The 18,819-nt window shown below is 38.3% G+C and overlaps 1 protein-coding gene across 1 annotated transcript in view; it reads left to right on the top strand.

Annotated features, from left to right (window-relative positions):
• Nucleotides 1–18,819, top strand: part of DEUP1 (deuterosome assembly protein 1) — a gene marked incomplete at both ends in the record, with an annotated part of 48,501 nt that overhangs the window by 9,220 nt on the left and 20,462 nt on the right. Inside the window, 4 exons of the mRNA XM_080613216.1 lie at nucleotides 1,942–2,037; nucleotides 9,881–10,015; nucleotides 12,557–12,670; nucleotides 15,003–15,215. Coding sequence (XP_080469342.1) covers nucleotides 1,942–2,037; nucleotides 9,881–10,015; nucleotides 12,557–12,670; nucleotides 15,003–15,215 — 558 coding nt within the window. The remainder of the gene's footprint in view (nucleotides 1–1,941; nucleotides 2,038–9,880; nucleotides 10,016–12,556; nucleotides 12,671–15,002; nucleotides 15,216–18,819) is intronic.

Genomic DNA, 18,819 nt, shown 5'->3' with positions numbered 1-18,819 from the left:
GTGATGGTTTTTCTAAGTGCCAACACTTCTAGTTTCATCAAAAGTTTTAAATAGAAATGTACAGTTCAAAAAGTTTCAGAAAATTACATTTTTGTGTTTCCTGTTTATACCTGATTTTTATTATTTTACTTGATATACTGTCTGTGTATGATAATTTAATTATTAAAAGTGAAGATTCAAATTGTATCACCACTTAGACTTGCTTATCAAACTGAAAGCCCCAGTGTACCTGATGTTTCCCGTACTTCAGAGTCTTAGAATCATAGAATCATAGAATAGTTAGGGTTGGAAAGGACCTTAAGATCATCTAGTTCCAACCCCCCTGCCATGGGCAGGGACACCCCACACTAAACCATGTCACCCAAGGCCTCATCCAACCTGGCCTTGAACACCGCCAAGGATGGAGCATTCACAAACTCCCTGGGCAACCCATTCCAGTGCCTCACCATCCTCTCAGTAAAGAATTTCTTCCTTATATCCACTCTAACCTTCCCCTCTTTAAGTTTTAACCCGTTACCCCTGTCCTGTCACTACAGTCCCTAATGAAGAGTCCCTCCCCAGCATCCTTGTAGGCCCCCTTCAGATACTGGAAGGCTGCTATGAGGTCTCCACGCAGCCTTCTCTTCTCCAGGCTGAACAGCCCCAACTTTCTCAGCCTGTCTCCATACAGGAGGTGCTCCACTCCCCTGATCATCCCCGTGGCCCTCCTCTGGACTTGTTCCAACAGTTCCATGTCCTTTTTATGATGAGGACACCAGAACTGCACACAATACTCCAAGTGAGGTCTCACAAGAGCAGAGTAAAGGGGCAGGATCACCTCCTTTGACCTGCTGGTCGCGCTTCTCTTGATGCAGCCCAGGATACAGTTGGCTTTCTGGGCTGCGAGCGCACACTGAAGCCGGCTCATGTTCATTTTCTCATCAACCAACACCCCCAAGTCCTTCTCTGCAGGGCTGCTCTGAATCTCTTCTCTGCCCAACCTGTAGCTGTGCCTGGGATTGCTCCGACCCAGGTGTAGGACCTTGCACTTGGCATGGTTAAACTTCATCAGGCTGGCATAAGCCCACCTCACAAGCGTGTCGAGGTCCCTCTGGATGACATCTCTTCTTGTCTGCTGAATATTCATTTAGAAGCATCAGTAAATCCTAGCACAACATTCAGTTCTAGTTCAAGACATCTGAAGTTAGGTGTTTACAGTTGGGCATCATTGTGTGAGCTAAGTGTCTGAATTGCCAGAGGGAATTTTGAAAATGAAATAACTCTCCCTAATGAGCAATTAGGAACTTGACCTTAGTCACTGCAGCCAGAGGAGCCAAGAGAATAATTCAGCTAATCCAGTCCTTAAAGCATCAATTTATTTGCCTGTACAGAGATGTTACCTGAAATATTTTTGCATATTCTACCTATCTTTGCTGCTCCCACCTGAAAAATATAGATGTCATGTATGCTCTTTGTCATATTTCTCAGATCTCTGTGCAACTCAGGTAACTCAAGATATCTCAAATGGCACTGTACTTAGGGAGCTGAAATGAGACTACTGTATCTCCCAATAATTTGGACATAACTAGTTGAAAGTAATTAATAGGGTTGTATAAGCCATTCAAGCAAAACTTGCTTAATGGAGCACAGCAGTTCCTTCATAAATTTGGGTCAGAAAAACTGCATTAAATGGTCTTTCAAGACAGACTCATACAGTATTATCATTAAGTCATAGCATAAGCATACAGTTAGACTTTTTACTATAAAATCCCTAACTTGATTTTGACACAACCTGGGTTCGTGGTATCCAGTTTTATTATTAAGTTACTTAATGAATATATACTTCTAGCATCTATCTTTTAAGCACACGCCTGCTTTCAAAGTTTCAAATTACTAATCAGAAAATTACATACTTTGGAACACTTCATAAAAGGTGAGTTTGAATGCTTATTGTAACTGTAGGTGAGACTACTTCAACAGAAACTGGAAGACTTACAGAAAACTAAATATGAAATGGCTCAGAATTATGAAATTCAGCTTCAAGCACTGAAATGGGAGGTAAGAAAACTGTCAATTTCATTATTTTATGATTGCACTATAAAGAACCTAATGCCTAATGGTATAGATGTACCTTTATGGATTTGGGAAAGCTGAATCATGTTATAGAAATGATAATGACTTCAGCTTCTTACCAGGCTCCAGTATGATTTCTGTAGTGACATGTCCAAATTCTTTTGATGGATTTTGATGTGATTGCAACATCTGTTATAAAGACAGATACTTGATGTCCTGACTTTGGACTAATAAACCAAAACCTTGGTGAATGAATAAAATACATAATTAGATTCAGGTCAATAAGATTCTGATACACATTAGGAATATTTAGACTTAAACTGCTCTCCTCATGTCTTTGCCACAAGTTTTTCTGGGTTTAGTCTGCCTGATTTACAGGGATTATTGAAGTGGTCTGATAGCTGTCCGTAAGGGAACGTAGTATCAAAACTAGAGTAACTTGGATTATTAATGCTGGGAATTTGGTTTGGCTTTATTTATTTCAGAGAGCACTTGCAGCCCAGAAAGGCAACCATATTCTGAGCTGCATCAAAAGATAAATGGACAGCAGGTCAAGGGAGATGATTCTCCCCCTCTATTCCACGCTTATGAGACCCCACCTGGAGTGTTGTGTTTAGCTCTGGGGTCCATAGCGCAGGAAAGACATGTTAGAGCAGGTCCAGAGGAGGGCCACAGAGATGATCAGGGGACTGGAGCATTTCTCCTATGGTGAAAGGCTGAAAGAGTTGGGGCTGTTTAGCCTGGAGAAGAGAAGGCTTTGGGAAGACGTTATTGCAGCTTTTCAGTACTTAATGAGGGCTTATAAGAAAGATGGAGAGAGACTTTTTACCAGGGCCTGTAGTAACAGAAGGATAAAGGTTTTTAAACTGGAAGATGGGAGATTTAGATTGTACATAAGGAATAATATTTATTTTTTTTAAATGAGTGTGCTGTGGCACTGTCACAGGTTGCCCAGAGAAGCTGTGGCTGCTCCATCCCCTGGCAGTGTTCAAGGCTAGGTTGGACAGGGCTTGGAGCAAGCTGGTCTAGTGGAAAGTGTTGCAGTCTAGTGGAAGCCTGTTGCAGGGGACTTGGAGTAGACAATCATTAAATGCCCCTTCTAACTCAAACCATTCTATGATTTTATGATTGTATTTGGCTGTGTTTGCCCTGTGTCTGTATTTTTGTTTCTTCATTATTTTCCACTTTAATCATGAATCTAAATTCTTAGAAAACTTTAGCCTATTCTGTTTTGCAGATTTTAACAAGTTAACATACACAATTCTGCATTGGTTTTTTTGTTTTTCCTGCTATTCTACTGTTTCCTTCACTAGATTCTCCCACCAGGGATTTAGTGCTAAAATTAAAAATTCCCAAACACCATGGAATCATCGGATTGCATAAATTGGATACCATTATATTCATTTAGAGGTGATAACACTTACCACCCAAATCCATGAAATGAATAAATGTATAGCTTACTTTTAAGTTCATGTTCTCTTTTTTTTTTTTTTTATATATGGAAATCTGTTTGGCAAACAGCTCTGTGTGTAAGCAGTAAATACTTTGGTTGTTATATAATTAACACTTTTTTAAATCATTTTGCAAAGTACCTAGAAATAAAAGCTATTTTATAATTGACACAAATTACAGGAAAAGAAACAGTATCTTAGCATGATCACTGGGAAAATAAACAGCATACAATGAAAAAAGGTGAATTTTTACATGGCAGTTGTAAAGTACTTTTAGCAATGTAGAACTATCCTTCAAAATACAGGAGATCTCTTTTCTCATCCTTTTTCACATTGCTGAAATATTTTTCATTCAAGTTCTATTTATCATATGCTAAAAATGGGTTTATGTTACCTGTTATTGCTCAGAACTTCACTGAAAGGGAACTTTTTGAAACTGAAACTTTCAAACTGTTGTGAAGTTGTTCATTACCTGTAAGTCCTTTCCTTGGGTCAGTACAGTCTGTTTTCTCTCTGTTTTTTTTTTTTTACCTTGGGTCAGTACTATTTATTTTCTCTGTGGTTTTTTTCTAACAATCTTTTACCTCCTAACCCACAAGCTTCTCTCTGTAAACCTGGTTATACTTCTTGCCAGGCTTCTTCATTTTACTCACCACTCAGACCACCTAACCTTTCTTCGAATTTCCTGGTTGCTTCTTCTTTTATCTTTATGTAACAAGTTTGTATTTCTAGCTCGTAAGAATAAGCATCACTTTCCTAATCTATGTGTCCAAACATTCCTCTTTCTATTAGTCAGTCTGTTTATTTTGCAAGAAGTTCCTGCACTGATGCTATTTGCATTTTATTTTCATAGAATCATAGAATAGTTAGGTTTGGAAAGGACCTTAAGATCATCTAGTTCCAACCCCCCTGCCATGGGCAGGGACACCTCACACTAAACCATGTCACCCAAGGCCTCATCCAACCTGGCCTTGAACACCACCAGGGATGGAGCATTCACAACCTCCCTGACCAACTCAATCCAGTGCCTCACTACCTTAACAGTAAAGAATTTCTTCCTTATATCTAATCTAAACTTCCTCTGTTTAAGTTTGAACCCGTTACCCCTTGTCCTGTCACTACAGTCCCTGATGAAGAGTCCAGCCCCAGCATCCTTGTAGGCCCCCTTCAGATACTGGAAGGCTGCTATGGGGTCTCCACGCAGCCTTCTCTTCTCCAGGCTGAACAGCCCCAACTTTCTCAGCCTGCCTCCATACGGGAGGTGCTCCAGTCCCCTGATAATCCTCATGGCCCTCCTCCAGACTTGTTCCAACAGTTCCATGTCCTTTTTATGTTGAGGACACCAGAACTGCACACAATACTCCAAGTGAGGTCCCACGAGAGCAGAGTAGAGGGGCAGGATCACCTCCTTCGACCTGCTGGTCATGCTTTTCTTGATGCAGCCCAGGATACAGTTGGCTTTCTGGGCTGCGAGCGCACACTGAAGCCAGCTCATGTTCATTTTTTCATCGACCAACACCCCCAAGTCCTTCTCTGCAGGGCTGCTCTGAATCTCTTCTCTGCCCAACCTGTAGCTGCGCCTGGGATTGCTCTGACCCAGGTGTAGGACCTTGCACTTGGCATGGTTAAACTTCATAAGGTCATGAGGTTGGCATCAGCCCACCTCACAAGCATGTCGAGGTCCCTCTGGATGGCATCCCTTCCCTCCGGCGTATCAACCAAACCACACAGCTTGGTGTCATCAGCAAACTTGCTGAGGGTGCACTCAATGCCACTGTCCATGTCACCAACAAAGATGTTGAACAAGACCTGTCCCACCACCAGTCCCTGAGGGATACCACTCATTACCGGTCTCCAGCCGGACATGGAGCCATTGACCACAACTCTTTGCGTGCGGCCATCCAGCCAGTTCTTTATCCACCAAGTGGTCCACCCATCAAATTGATGTCTCTCCAGTTTAGAGACAAGGATGTCATGTGGGGACAGTGTTGAACGCTTTGTACAAGTCCAGGTAAATGACGTCAACTGCTCTGCCCCTGTCCATCAGTTTCGTAGCCCCATCATAGAAGGCCACCAAATTGGTCAGGCAGGATTTCCCCTTAGTGAAGCCATGCTGGCTCTCACCAAGCACCTCCTTGTTTTTCATGTGCCTTAGCACTTCTTCCAGGAGAATCTGCTCCAAGATTTTGCCAGGCACAGAGGTGAGACTGACTGGTCTGTAATTCCCCGGGTCATCCGTTTTCCCCTTCTTGAAAATGGGGGTTATATTTCCCTTTTTCCAGTCATAGAATCATAGAATCATAGAATAGTTAGGGTTGGAAAGGACCTTAAGATCATCCAGTTCCAACCCCCCTGCCATGGGCAGGGACACCCCACACTAAACCATGTCACACAGTCATCGGGAACTTCACCTGACTGCCATGATTTTTCAAATATGATGGCCAGTGGCTTAGCAACTTCATTCGCCAGCTCCTTCAGGACCCATGGATGGATTTCGTCAGGTCCCATGGACTTGCGTATGTTTAGGTTTTTAAGATGGTCTTGAACCAGATCCTCTCCTACAGTGGGCCTGGGGTCTTCATTCTCACAGTCCCTGCGTTCGCCTTCCAAGACTTGGGTGGTGTGGTCAGAGACTTTGCCATTGAAGACCGAGGCAAAGAAGTCATTAAGAACCTCAGCCTTCTCCAAATCCAGGGTAGCCAGTTCTCCCGATATCTTTCGAAAGGGGCCAATTCCCATTCGTCTACTTTCACCATACCGTATTTCTTCATGAAATACCCATCTGGAAAAGTGCCTAAGTTAGGAGGCCTGACTAGATTCCCTATGTGATGAACAGAAAACTTGCCTGTCAAAACAATTCCAATGCATTCCAGAAAAATTCCTGTGACAGACAGTGGGTCTATTCTGCTCTCCTCCTCCAGCTTTTGCCATGTCTCCTCATTCAGTTTCTTTCTGAAGTTACAGTGCTGTGGTGTCTACAGTAGAATGACTTCAGTTTCTCTGACTCTGAGCTGCACAAACTCATACTAAAGTTTCAAGCTTCCCTGACAATACCGAATTTCCTTTGTCTCTTTTGGTTCTTACCCTCATTTGAAAGTTAGACCTCTTTCTCTGCTGTATAATCTTAAAAGCTACAATTTAGTTTTGCACAAACTGGTGTGTTAGTATTTACCAGTAACATTGTATTTTTCTCTGCAGATGTATTCTTAAAATCCTTCCCAATTTTTGTTCCTTCCTAATTTTAGTAGAAATAGAATCTCTTTTTCTCACTCTCAGAATGATAGTCTATTCAGAACAAATTTCTCCGTTATACTCCTGCTTCTCTGGTCCTCTGTGCTTTTTAACCTTGCTCCTGATAAAAGCAGCTGTTTAATAACCAACATTCCCACTGAATTGATTGTGTGTCTCTTGAATGCAGAAAAATCTGTGTTTTTCTTATATTGGGGAAATAATTCCTGATATATAACCTGAAGCTCTTAGGGCGCACTGCTGCACTTATTCGAATGTACAACACTTTCATAATTAAATAGCAAAAACTTCAGAGGTTTATCTTCATTACTTTTCTCCATAATTTTTTCAATATTAATGCTTGGTAGTTATTCTCCTTTTGAAAATGACAGAAATCCTTCAGCAAAAGAATAAGAATCCATTCTTGCTCTAAGCACTTTGGCAACTAATTGCCCCACTTGGACATTTAAAAGCTAGATGGCTACATCTGAGCTAGCTCAGGCTTCCTTTAGTATCAAGGAAATAGGCACCCCTAGAATATAATTCATGTCAGTTTATGACAAGAATTTCAGATAACTGAAATGACTAAGCTTTTGAAGGCAGCTTTTCTAATGCAGTGTAACTCAGGCTTGGATGGCTACTAAACTTAGATAAAGTCTTCTACCCCAGAGCTCACTAAAATGCCAGAACTCACTTGTGCTGTATGCAAAAAGAACAACTTGGATGTAATTTTTAAATCAAATATCTAGCGTTAAATTGAAGGATTCTTGGGGTTTCGTCTAGTTACTGGTCATGATAACATCCAGACAATAATGTGTAAAAAATCCTACTTTCTTTAATTTAATATTAAAATAATTATATATTCTCATTTTGGATATTCTGTTCCTTTTTGGACTGGTTTACTGAAGTGTTGGATCCTGTATTTCCTTACCTTTTCACACAAATAGTATAATAACTTCATGTGAGTTCGCTCTTCCCAGGCAGTTCACATATTCCATAATATTCAAGAGCAAAACTCCTGTTATTTGAAAAAGAATATATTTCTTCCAAAGTCAATTAGTTCCATGTTGCTTGAACCTGGATACTCTGACCCATTTTAAATATGTTATCTTAACTGTGTTCTCTGGCAAGGTCAATTTCAAATATAGGCAACTTCTCTGCAAGACTTTTGATTCTGTTTTGAAGATGGTATCTCAACTCTGTAAGCACATGTTATTGGACTTACATTCAGAAATTCGAAGTTGGGCAAATCTGTCCCTGGACCTCCTGTTGTGGTATCATGGATTAAACCCAGCTGGTAACTCAGCACCATGCAGCTGCTCACTCATTCCTCCCCACCCCACACACCAGATGGACAGGGAAGACAATTGCAAGAAGGGAAAATCCATGAGTTGATATAAGAACAGTTTAATATTGAAATAAATTAATATATAATAATAATAATAGAAATCATAATAACAATAATAGGAGAAAGCAAGGAAGAGGAATAAAATTCATGAAACCCAAGGGATGCACAATGCAATTGCTCACTACCTGCTGACTGATACCTAGCCTGATCCGAGCAGCGATCAGTCCCTTCTGGGTAACTTCCCTCTAGTTTATATACTCGGTATGACGTGCTGTGGTATGGAATATATCTTTGGCTAGTTTGGGTCAGGTGTCCTGTCTCTGTTCCCTCATGGCTTCTTGTGCTCCGCCTCACTGGCATAGCATGAGAGACCGAAAAGTCCTTGGTTTAGAGTTAAGCACTACCTAGTAACAACTAAAACATCGGAGTGTTATCAGCATTATTCTCAGACTAAATCCAAAACACAGCACTGCACCAGCTACTAGGAAGAAAATTAACTCTATTCCAGCCTTCCTATTTCATGAAACTTTGTAGTCCAGGGCAATCTGTCTTCTAGTCATCTTTTCAATTCTTTTTTGCTGTTCCACAGTATGAGTTCCCGAAATGATCTCAAATGTCTCTAGGAAGTTTCCAGATGATTTTTAAACTCCAGTTTCTGTTCTGTATCTTTTCTGGACTACTCTGGCCATCTCTGTTATCTGCACAGATCTCAAGTGCTCATTCCTGGTCCATTTAATAGGATTCAATTCCATTTCCAATTACTTCCTTGGAAGTAATTTCTTTTCCAGACAGTAGTTCACTTGGGCAGTTAACAAAACCATGAGATTTTATGGATTTTATTTGCTTAGTCAAATAAGTTTATGTTACAGCCAGAATTTGTAAGCCATATATACCTGAATTTAAAAGAACGTAACAACATGATCGGTGTTCATAGTTGTCAGCTTTGAAAAGAACTCAACATTCTTCACAAAGTTCTTTCACTCAGCATCCATCAAGACCATATCTTTAGTGCTTCTTTTGTCAATATCCTTGATTTTCTCATTTTTTTCTTTCAAACCCAGATGTACACATCTCTACCAGTAAATATCAGTTTGTTGTGTCAAGCCTGTTAATGGCCACAGTCCCTTTGCTTGTGCAGTAGAGCTCACTGTTGATAAGACTGGCTGTTTTTTTCTGAAGAATCTGATACCTTCTGAAGAGACTGGTACTTCTACTGGTCCCCTCCCTTCTCTGCCTCTGACTCCTCTGCCCCTGACTCCTTTGCCTCTGACTCCCAAGGCATACTTCCATGGTAAGATCCATAGGCAGAACTTAGTGTCTAATTCCCATAGACACTCTTTGGCGCTTACTGATTCCAGAAGAATGCAATCATCACACATATAACATTTCAACTATGTTCGTGATAAAAAACATTCAAGTTTAAAATGCATTAATGCTAATCCTTCATTCTGGATAGTGAAGCACCCTTTTAAAATGTCAACACAAGATGGCAGTAAACAAGTATGGAACATTCCATATAGACATAGTGGAGGAAATGACACTGTGGGTAACAGTGCCATAAAGGACTTCAGAAGAAATAAGTTGCTGTCAGATTAACCCATGTGAACAGTTAGTTAACATTCATACAAAAGCTTACTCTTGTTCATCTTTAATAAATTAACTTTATTGATTGACTCTTTGTTACACTGATTAAATATTTGGAATGCTGAAGCTGCAGTTGGGAATTATAGTTTAAGGAAAACTTTGGCTACGTGGTCATCTTTGATAGGTTCTGCATGTTCAACTCTGCTTTCATTTTTAGCTTTCAAAGTTGACACATAGCTATGAAAAGCTACGGTTACATCAGTTAAAACAAAAAAAGGTTGAAAGTAGAAAAAAATGTGAGGAAAGGATAGAGACACCATCTGAACTGAGCAATATATACAAGAAACTGCAGGTAAGAATACTTTGTTATTATACTCTAATCTTAATGTGCCTTTAGAACTAATTTGTGGCTTACAGTTGTAAACTTCAATTTCCCGATAATTGTACAAAAATTATATCATTTGCTTGCTCTGGCAAGAAAAGGTGCATAATTAATATTCAGGTTTTGCTCTTTTATCCAAGTTTTATTAGGTTTTTTAATAGTTATATGACTTAATATAGATAATTTTCTTCATAAGTGTAATTATAAATTGATTTTATTTTTTCCTGATTACTGGATATATTATCCTGGATTATATTATCCTGTAGTGGATAATATAATCTCTTGAGGCATGAGATCTTTTACATATGCAGGATACAGTCATGTAATTCCTACCATTAATTCAAATTTTATTGATCTCAGGACAACCTCAACCATGTAGGGATAGATAATACAGGACTTAGTACTGGAAAACTGTTTATAACACACACCTCAGTACAGGCTGGGGGATGAAGGAATTGAGAGTACCCCAGAAGGTAAGGACTTGAGCATACTTGCCTGTCTTCTACGTTTTCCATAAGATACAGGACTAACCTCTGCAATCTTCAGGTGACTTTGCCTACACAACGGGACACATCCTAGACACACTCTAGTTTTACATAATGTTGCTGTCTCTTTCACATGGAAGAGTCCTTACCATCAGAAGAGCTACTACACTTTGGACTGTAGCACAGCTGCCAGCATCTGCTACTATAAGAATAATAAATGGGTTATACATCTATCATTGACTAAATATATCACTACTGTGAAGCTATCTTATCCAGCTAATTTGAGAATAACCTTTGTCAAGATTAAGATGTGAAAATAATGTAACACAATGCAGTAATTTGATTAATTATGCAGTATGAAAAATGTGTGCTTGGAATATATTGAGCAAATTCTAGTATTCAGAAAATAATTACCATGTTGAAAATCTACTAAGCTCAGCAGCGCTTTAGTAAGGCCTTGAACCAGCAGTCCTCATTAAGGAGTCTGAAACTCCATTTGTATCACATCTTGTAAAAAGGGACGATGTTTATTGGTTTAAAATGCCAAAGCAGATATGAAGAAAGCTGTAAGAGAGGATTTGTATTAATATATCATAGAACCATAAGTTGGTTTGGGTTGGAAGGGACTTCAAAATCATCTATTTCCAATCCCCCTGCCATGGGACACTGTCCACTAGACCAGATTGCTTCAAGCCCTGTGCAATCTGACCTTGAACACCGCCAGGGATGAGGCAGCCACAGCTTCTCTGGGCAATCTGTGCCAGGGCCTCACCACCCTTGTAGTGAAGAATTTCTTCCTACAATCTAATCTAAATCTCCCCTCTCTCAGATTAAAGCCATTCTTGTCTTATCCCTACATGCCCTTGTAAAAAATCCCTCTCCAGATTTCTTATAGGTCCCCTTTAGGCACTGGGAGCTGCTCTAAGGTCTCCCCAGAGCCTTCTCTACTTGAGGGTGAACGACCCCAGCGCTCTCAGCCTGTCTTCATAGCACAGGTGCTCCAGCCCTCAGAGCATCTTTGTGGCCTCCTCTGGACTCACTTGAGCAGGTCCACATCCCTCTTGTGTTGGGTCTTCAGAGTTGAACTGAGTACTCCAGGTGGTGTCCCCTGCATGTTGGAAAGCAATCGATTCTGCTTTAGCACATCGATTTAGCACATAAAATCTTATCTTTTTAATTTGGGAAATACACCAGTATAGGACAATTGTAAAAAATGATCTATCATTTTGGAATCAACATTTCTATTCTGGAAAAGGAAGTTCTTATAAGTATTACATTATAAGTATTACAGTTTTCACTGTATAAAACAGTATACTGTTAATTTGGTTAATTCTTCAAAATAAAAGAACAACAGCTCTAGCAACTGGAGTTCTATGTGTTTTGTAGGATACTGTCTTTAAAGTCTATTTGTGAACATACAAGATCTGGTACAATTTAAGAGCAAATTCAAACACTGTAAACAGGAATATAAATGCAAATACAAACTCAGTATTAAAAAAATCTGATATGATAGAATTTCTTTATCAAGTTTTTCTTAAGCTAGGTGAACTTGGAACTAGAAGCAACAAATGTAAAGAGAGCAAGAAGTAAAACTTATTCACAGTAGCTGCTGTGCAATTTGGTAAAATAACCCGTACATTAAAGGTGTAAGCTCCTGCTGATTACTCTACTTGACACTGATATAGCTTTAAAGTCACAGGAACTGCTCTCCACTAAAGTGGGTGTATTATAGTCATAACTCCAAGATCTACAGCGCTGGAAGTCATTTAAAATATTTTATTATTTTTATACAATTATTAACACCTTTTTTTTTTTTTTTCAGATTAACAATACTTAACTTTTTTTCTGGTGAGGATGACTGGATGGCTGGTTTATATCATTGTTCTTTTTTATTCCTTTCCAAAATTGTGGAAAGATTATGTGTTAATTAAACAACTGGATTTTTCTTAGAACTATACAAATTGCAAAGTTATTTACATCAAGATTTTCGCCTTGTATTTACCAGCCTTGTTTTGCTGTCTTCCAGGAATTTAAGGCGAAATCAAGAGAATGGGATAAGACGGGGACAATCTGCCAAAATTATCTTGATTATTTAGATGCTCAACAAAAATTATTGTCCAAGAAATGTAATTTATTTCAGGTAAAATTCTTATCTTCCTGCTTTAGGAGGAAAATGATCTGTTAGCTCAGCTATGGTTATTTTATCTTAATCTAAAAAAATCTGAACACCACTAAGCTTATAGAGAATTGCCACAATACATGGATATATTGGTAGTGAATACATTGCTTTAGGCAAGGCAGGCCTGTAGATAAGGCATGTTAATTTTTCCTTTTCAAATATAGTTTGGGGATAATTTTACCTTTTATGCTATTTACTAATATGCAGTTAATAGTGATGACAAGTTATTGAAAAGTATCTTACCAAATAAGAAGTGCATGCCATTACTAGCTTGACTCAAATACAAAGTTCTCTCAAATCTAAGAAAGCTCTTTTTCTTTTTATGGTCATAACTATGTATTAATATCATTTATGCATTTATGCAAAAAATAGTTTCTATATGCTACTTCAAAATCACAACTTGAAGTTGTTTTTTAGATCATTTATCCCCTTTTTTATCATACTTTTCAATTTGAAGTTAGCATTCAGTTCTTGCCTGACTTCCTGATTCTTTTATACTTGCCAATTTTCTAGTACTTATTTTAGACAATTTATTGATCTAGCATGTTTTTATTTTTTTAATTCATTCCAATGAAGAACAGAAAATTGATTTAATGATGTCTTGATGACCTATCCTGCTCTAAAATAATATTAGAAAATAACTTACAAGTGAACTGGGCCACAAGACAGCTCGAAAATTAACTAAGGGGAAGCCAATTACATTGCTGACTGGTAAACCTCTTTTCCACTGTTACCAAGATCATTGGATCTTAATCTAGTGAAACACTTTCTTAACAATTCCTAAGAGAATCTTAATGTTTCCAAGGATGGCAGTTAAGGTTTGGTTTTCAATGCTGAAATCATTATATTGTATCTCTAACTTCCTTACAAATGTGTTAAAGGAGCAAGACTTTGACTAGACCAAACCAGAGGGATGCATGTTGATTATTTAGGTAGACAAGTCAAAGTACAGTATTCACAGTGCTCATCCACATTTTTCTGTTGAGGCTTTCACTGATGTCAGTGAACTTTCTTTGAAAACAGTTTTCTTCACAACTGTAACATAATACTGACTACTTTATTAAACGGAAGTCTGATGGACTGTTACCCCTTAACGGTCCTGAAAGCATTAACTGGTCCTGTATCTTTGTCTGAAATTCCTCTTTTCTGAGGTCTTTCATTTCCAGCTGGAGTCTGGAGTGCACTATATTTTTCACAGGATGTTTTAACATTTTAGTATGCCAGACTCCATAACTTCATGTCAAGGGGACCTTAATTTGTCAACTATAGAAGTGAAACTTACCTGCAAATTTCTTTTGGTTTTCATTTGATACGCAGCCAGTGGCCAGTTCTGCTTGGGTGTTCAGCCAACACAAATTATGGGAACATAATCAATTACATCAAAAATTGTCTAAACCACGTCTTTTTGCAGTCCTTGTCAATGACATACGGCATTTGTAACCCTATTTATTTTTAATACACATTTTCTTGCTCACTTGATCTCTGCATATGAAATATGGTTTCCAGGTTATATTTTGTTGTCTTTTTTTGGTGAATTCTTAGTCTTCTGAAAAATCACTGGTGCTTGTTAATGTCCCAGTAGAGGGATCTATGTGGATAAGTTTTTAAACAGCAAACCCAGTTACCATAGTAATTATGATTCTTCACGAGGCCTGTGAGTTCACAAATCCTGGCAATACCAGTTTTCTGAAGGTTTTGTCTTAGGATTTTAATTAGTACACGAAACTGAATGGAGTGTGGGACTCTGCAGAACATGCAGATGAATCTTCCCCAAGTTTAAGGATAATGGCATCAAAGTGCAGTTCCTGTAGTAACTGAGCTCTTTATACATGAACTACGTAATGCTAGCCTCTAGTCAAAGGTTAATATCTATCCTGAGGTGCACACACACACAACTCCTACTGAGTTCAATGAATCAAAGGAGGACGTTTCTCTCAAATTATTTTTTATAGGTAACTGCCTTGTGTAGGTCATCAGAATCACCTTTTCCACATTTGAGGCTAATTAACATTAAGTACTAGGGAAATACACAGCAGAAGAGAAATATCCTTGAAAAAATTCTGTGCCCTTCAAAGTCTCTGAAACATTTTTTTAACTGAGGACAAGGAACATGAGTCTAAATAAAGGAAGAATCCTTTAGAGAAGTAATCCAAGCTGTTTCAATTGTGCCATTTTTTCTAAGCAGATTCTAGTGAAGATGGAAATAGCTTTATGTTTTAAATAGGAGTGGTTTGGTCTTAGCAATTTACATAGAATTACTGAATTTCATTTCAAAGATTTTCTTGTTCTATAGAAGCAGACCCAGAATTATCAATTTCAAATAAGCAATAAGAAACATGAACAAGAAGAGGTAATTACCTGTGACCAGCCCAAAAGTGAAACGGATGAGTTGATGATTGAAAAACTGAAGGCAACTGTGAATGAAATAGCAATAAAAAAGAAGAAACTAGAAGAGGAAAATCTGAAACTTCGAGAGGATCTAAAAATGTACCAAAACCAGTGCCAGGTAGTGATGGGTTTTCTTTTTTCCCCTGATGACTGTTGGTTAATTGGTTACTTAGGAATATACTTTAAAAAGTTGTACTGAGATGCCTTTATAAAAGATCTGTACATGAGGTATATAGTTTGCAGGAACACAGAATGAGCTGTGAACAGTACATTTTTTTAGTGGCACTTAAAAAGAAAACAGAAATATGTTTGATACGTAGTGCTATATTTTATTCTTGTCTGTTTATCTAGGGGTTTTGTAACTTTCCTATATCCCTAGCATCTACAAAAACTCAGCCTAGTTCACTTAGTTTCTTGTGCCTAAATGACTTCTATGAAATCTCTTTATCTGATTTATACCTTGTTGTGCACTGTGCCTGCCACATAGCTAGTAAATAAGTATATAGAAACGTGTGTGGTACACTTCATTATTATTGAGAGAAGATTTTTCAGTCAATGAATTTTTAAGTTGCCAACCATGTAAAGAACCCTCAGCTTTTATCTTATCCCTAGTTTATCATTTTTCAACATAGCACTGACGTCTGAAGACATCCGTTTGTGCCTCTTCTTTTGGTCTTGATATGTGAGTTCTGACAAGCCCGAGATAATACAAGATCTTTACAGACTTTTTTATTAGCTATGTTTAAAATAGATCAGGAATGAGATTCTCGTTGATATTTTTTTCTGGTAACAAATGTAAATTACACTTTTGCTTATTTATTGAAGCACTTTAAGGTCCAGTAAAATATTGAGTGGCCTATAGTAACTTCAACTCTTTCTGGAGAAGGATAATCTATTTCTGTTTATAGACAAACTTGCAGAGTTATAACTGCATACGCAATATACTTCATGCGAATTAACATATATGTGGTGGAGGTTAATTTCAGGTGTTGTCTGAACAGCCAAGTTTAGCTCACGTGATGTTTATACATTTCATCTTCACATTAGTACACAAGTTATCAGTATGCAACCAAAAATCTCTGGTTTGGGGCCTGTTAGAAAGTCTACCATCAAAAGTGGTAGGATTAGAATACAAAGTGGAAGAAATTATGGCAATCGGAGCAGATGAATAAATGCTGTACAGCAGAGAAAGGATTTTTGGAATCATGTGAATAGAATACAGGAGCTGTAGGAAGCACTGAAGATATTCTAAGTAGAAGTGGAGATAGATGTACATAACATTGTCAGCTAAAGGGCAGAAAGTTGCAGAATAACTGTGCTGGTAGCGTGGAATGCTGCTGTGTTAGAAAAGCCACATTTGCAAATAGCTGCAGACGGAAAACACTGAGGTAAATTCAAGGTATGGTGAAAAGGTGTAGCTGAGACAAAATATATTTTTAGCAATGTCTGTGTGAGAAAGCAGGAAGCACAAGGCCTGTTGTCAGCCAGAAGAAGTAAGCAGGTTTATGTGAAGGAGTCCTACGTGGAGGATGGAAATAGCTGGACCTGATGTGGGTAAAGAAGGGAGGTAAATGGGAATCTAGGTAGGGAGAAGGCTGATGGCAATGGCAGCAAGCCTAGTATTGTGCCTCATATATCTTCCATATATCCTCATGAGAAGGAAGGAGCAGCGGAGACAGTGTGTGATGAATTGACCGTAACTCCCATTCCCCATCCCCCTGTGCTGCTCTGGAGGAGGCAGTGGAGAAATCAGGAGTGAAGCTGAGCACGGAAGGAAGGGAGGGGTGGGGGGAAGGTGTTCTAAGATTTGGTTTTATTTCTTATTACCCACTCTGATTTGATTAGTGATAAATTAAATTAATTTCCCTGAGTTGAATCTGTTTTGCCCATGTCAGCAATTGCTGAATGATCTCTCCCTGCCCTTATCTCAACCCACAAGCCTTTTGGTATATTTTCTCTTCCCTGTCTAGCTGAGGAGGGCAGTGATAGAGCTTTGTTGGGCATCTGGAGTCTGGCCAGGGTCAATCCACCACAAACAGCTTTGAGTAGCATTAGAACAGGACTTGATGAGGAAATTTTTGAGACTTCCTTTTGATATCAAACATGGGAAGAAAAGAGAGGATTTGAAAAAATTTTTCAGATTGAAACAGACTCTTTAAAAACTTGTGTTTCATTAAATATTCTCTAAACAAAACCTAAGGTTTTCTGGTTCAAAATTACTTTTCTTTTTGGTGATTTAACTAGATGCAAGAGATATTCCCTAAAATAGTAAGTGGTACATATCTAAATGATTTTTTTTTTGCAGTGATGTGTGAAACTCTTGACCTGAAGTTCTGTTTCAATTATTATCGTGGCTGCTGCTGTGGCCGTTGTTGTTCCTGCTATTATTACTATTCACAGAAGAAAATACCATTTATGTAAATCTGTATGATGACTGCAGTCAGATATGGCTTCTACCACACAATTGTGCAGCATTCATCCTTCTTATCCACCCCAGAATGAAGTCAAGGGGATAACCCTCCCCCAAATTCATATATTATAAAATAATTGTGGCTATTTCTTGAATGTTGAAGTCATGAAGATGATCATAAGCAAGTCTTGCAGAGAATTTTAACAGTTCATTAAGCTTTATTTCACATGAATATGCCCAGATTTGCATTTCAGAGTTTAAAAAAGCTCTCTCAGCCTTATATTAACAAAGGATAAAATGAATGAACCTATATATGCAGCAAAAGCACTTCGTATCTGTCTGCAGCAGCCCTTTTAGCTGAAGAAAAACCACAGGCTTCTTGGAAGGAAGGTCATTCTCATATAAGGCTCTAAGGAAAACAAACCTTTGAAGTTCCTTGCTTGCAGTGTCATTTCTGGATTCCAGATGTCTTATGAAAGTTTGAAGACTTTATTTTTGCTTTTAAACATGGAAACAGTCTTCATATAAAATGAAGAAACTATGAAAAATACTAATGGGTTTAATGTAATGGTTTTAAAGGCAAAGGATCAACATCTTTGGAAAATCCATTCTTTTAATCTGGAAGATGCTTTTGGATCTTGGGTGAGAGGAAATAAGTATTCTCTGAATATTATTATTGCAAGAATCTGATTATTATTGCTACTTTTGTTATTTGTGGGTTATATTTCCAAGTTCTTGAGTATGTTCTCAGTATATTTGGGAAATCCAGAGTTTGTGATGCCGAATGTAACAGATCTTCAGGTTGTCTATCAGTCAGAAATTAATGGCAAAATAGAGGTAAGGTTTGTGGAGTCCCTAAGAAGAATCTTTTTGTGATAGTTCAATAATTTTGTGATGTTCATTTAAATAAGCAATGACTCCATGCAGATAGAACTAGTTTTGAAGATGATTGAGCATACACCTTGGCTAAGTACAGATGTCTAGATGGATCTGCTCCGAGCTTCCAGGCAGTCTTTAATAAAGACATGCATGTAATCCTGCCTTCCTATAGCCTTGTAGTTTTCAAGCTTATAAATTTGGAAATGCTGTTAGGAAAACAGAAAATGGAAGTTACTTGTGGCACTTATTCTTGCATGTGAAGCATGTTCTAGGGTGGAGAACCTGCTGAAACAAGCAAACTATGTATTTTAGGTGCACAAAGAACTTCTGAATGATGTTTCCTATGATGGTTTCAGAGGCAGATGCATGGAACATTGCAAGAGCTAAAGAATATTCAGCATCTGATTTTTAGATTACATTTCTGGAGAAGAGA

This window comes from Psittacula echo, assembly GCF_963264785.1.
Source record: "Psittacula echo genome assembly, chromosome: 3".
Taxonomy (NCBI): Eukaryota; Metazoa; Chordata; class Aves; order Psittaciformes; family Psittacidae; genus Psittacula; species Psittacula echo.
The sequence above is the reverse complement of the archived record's forward strand: the minus strand, read 5'-3'. Positions and strand labels throughout refer to the sequence as shown.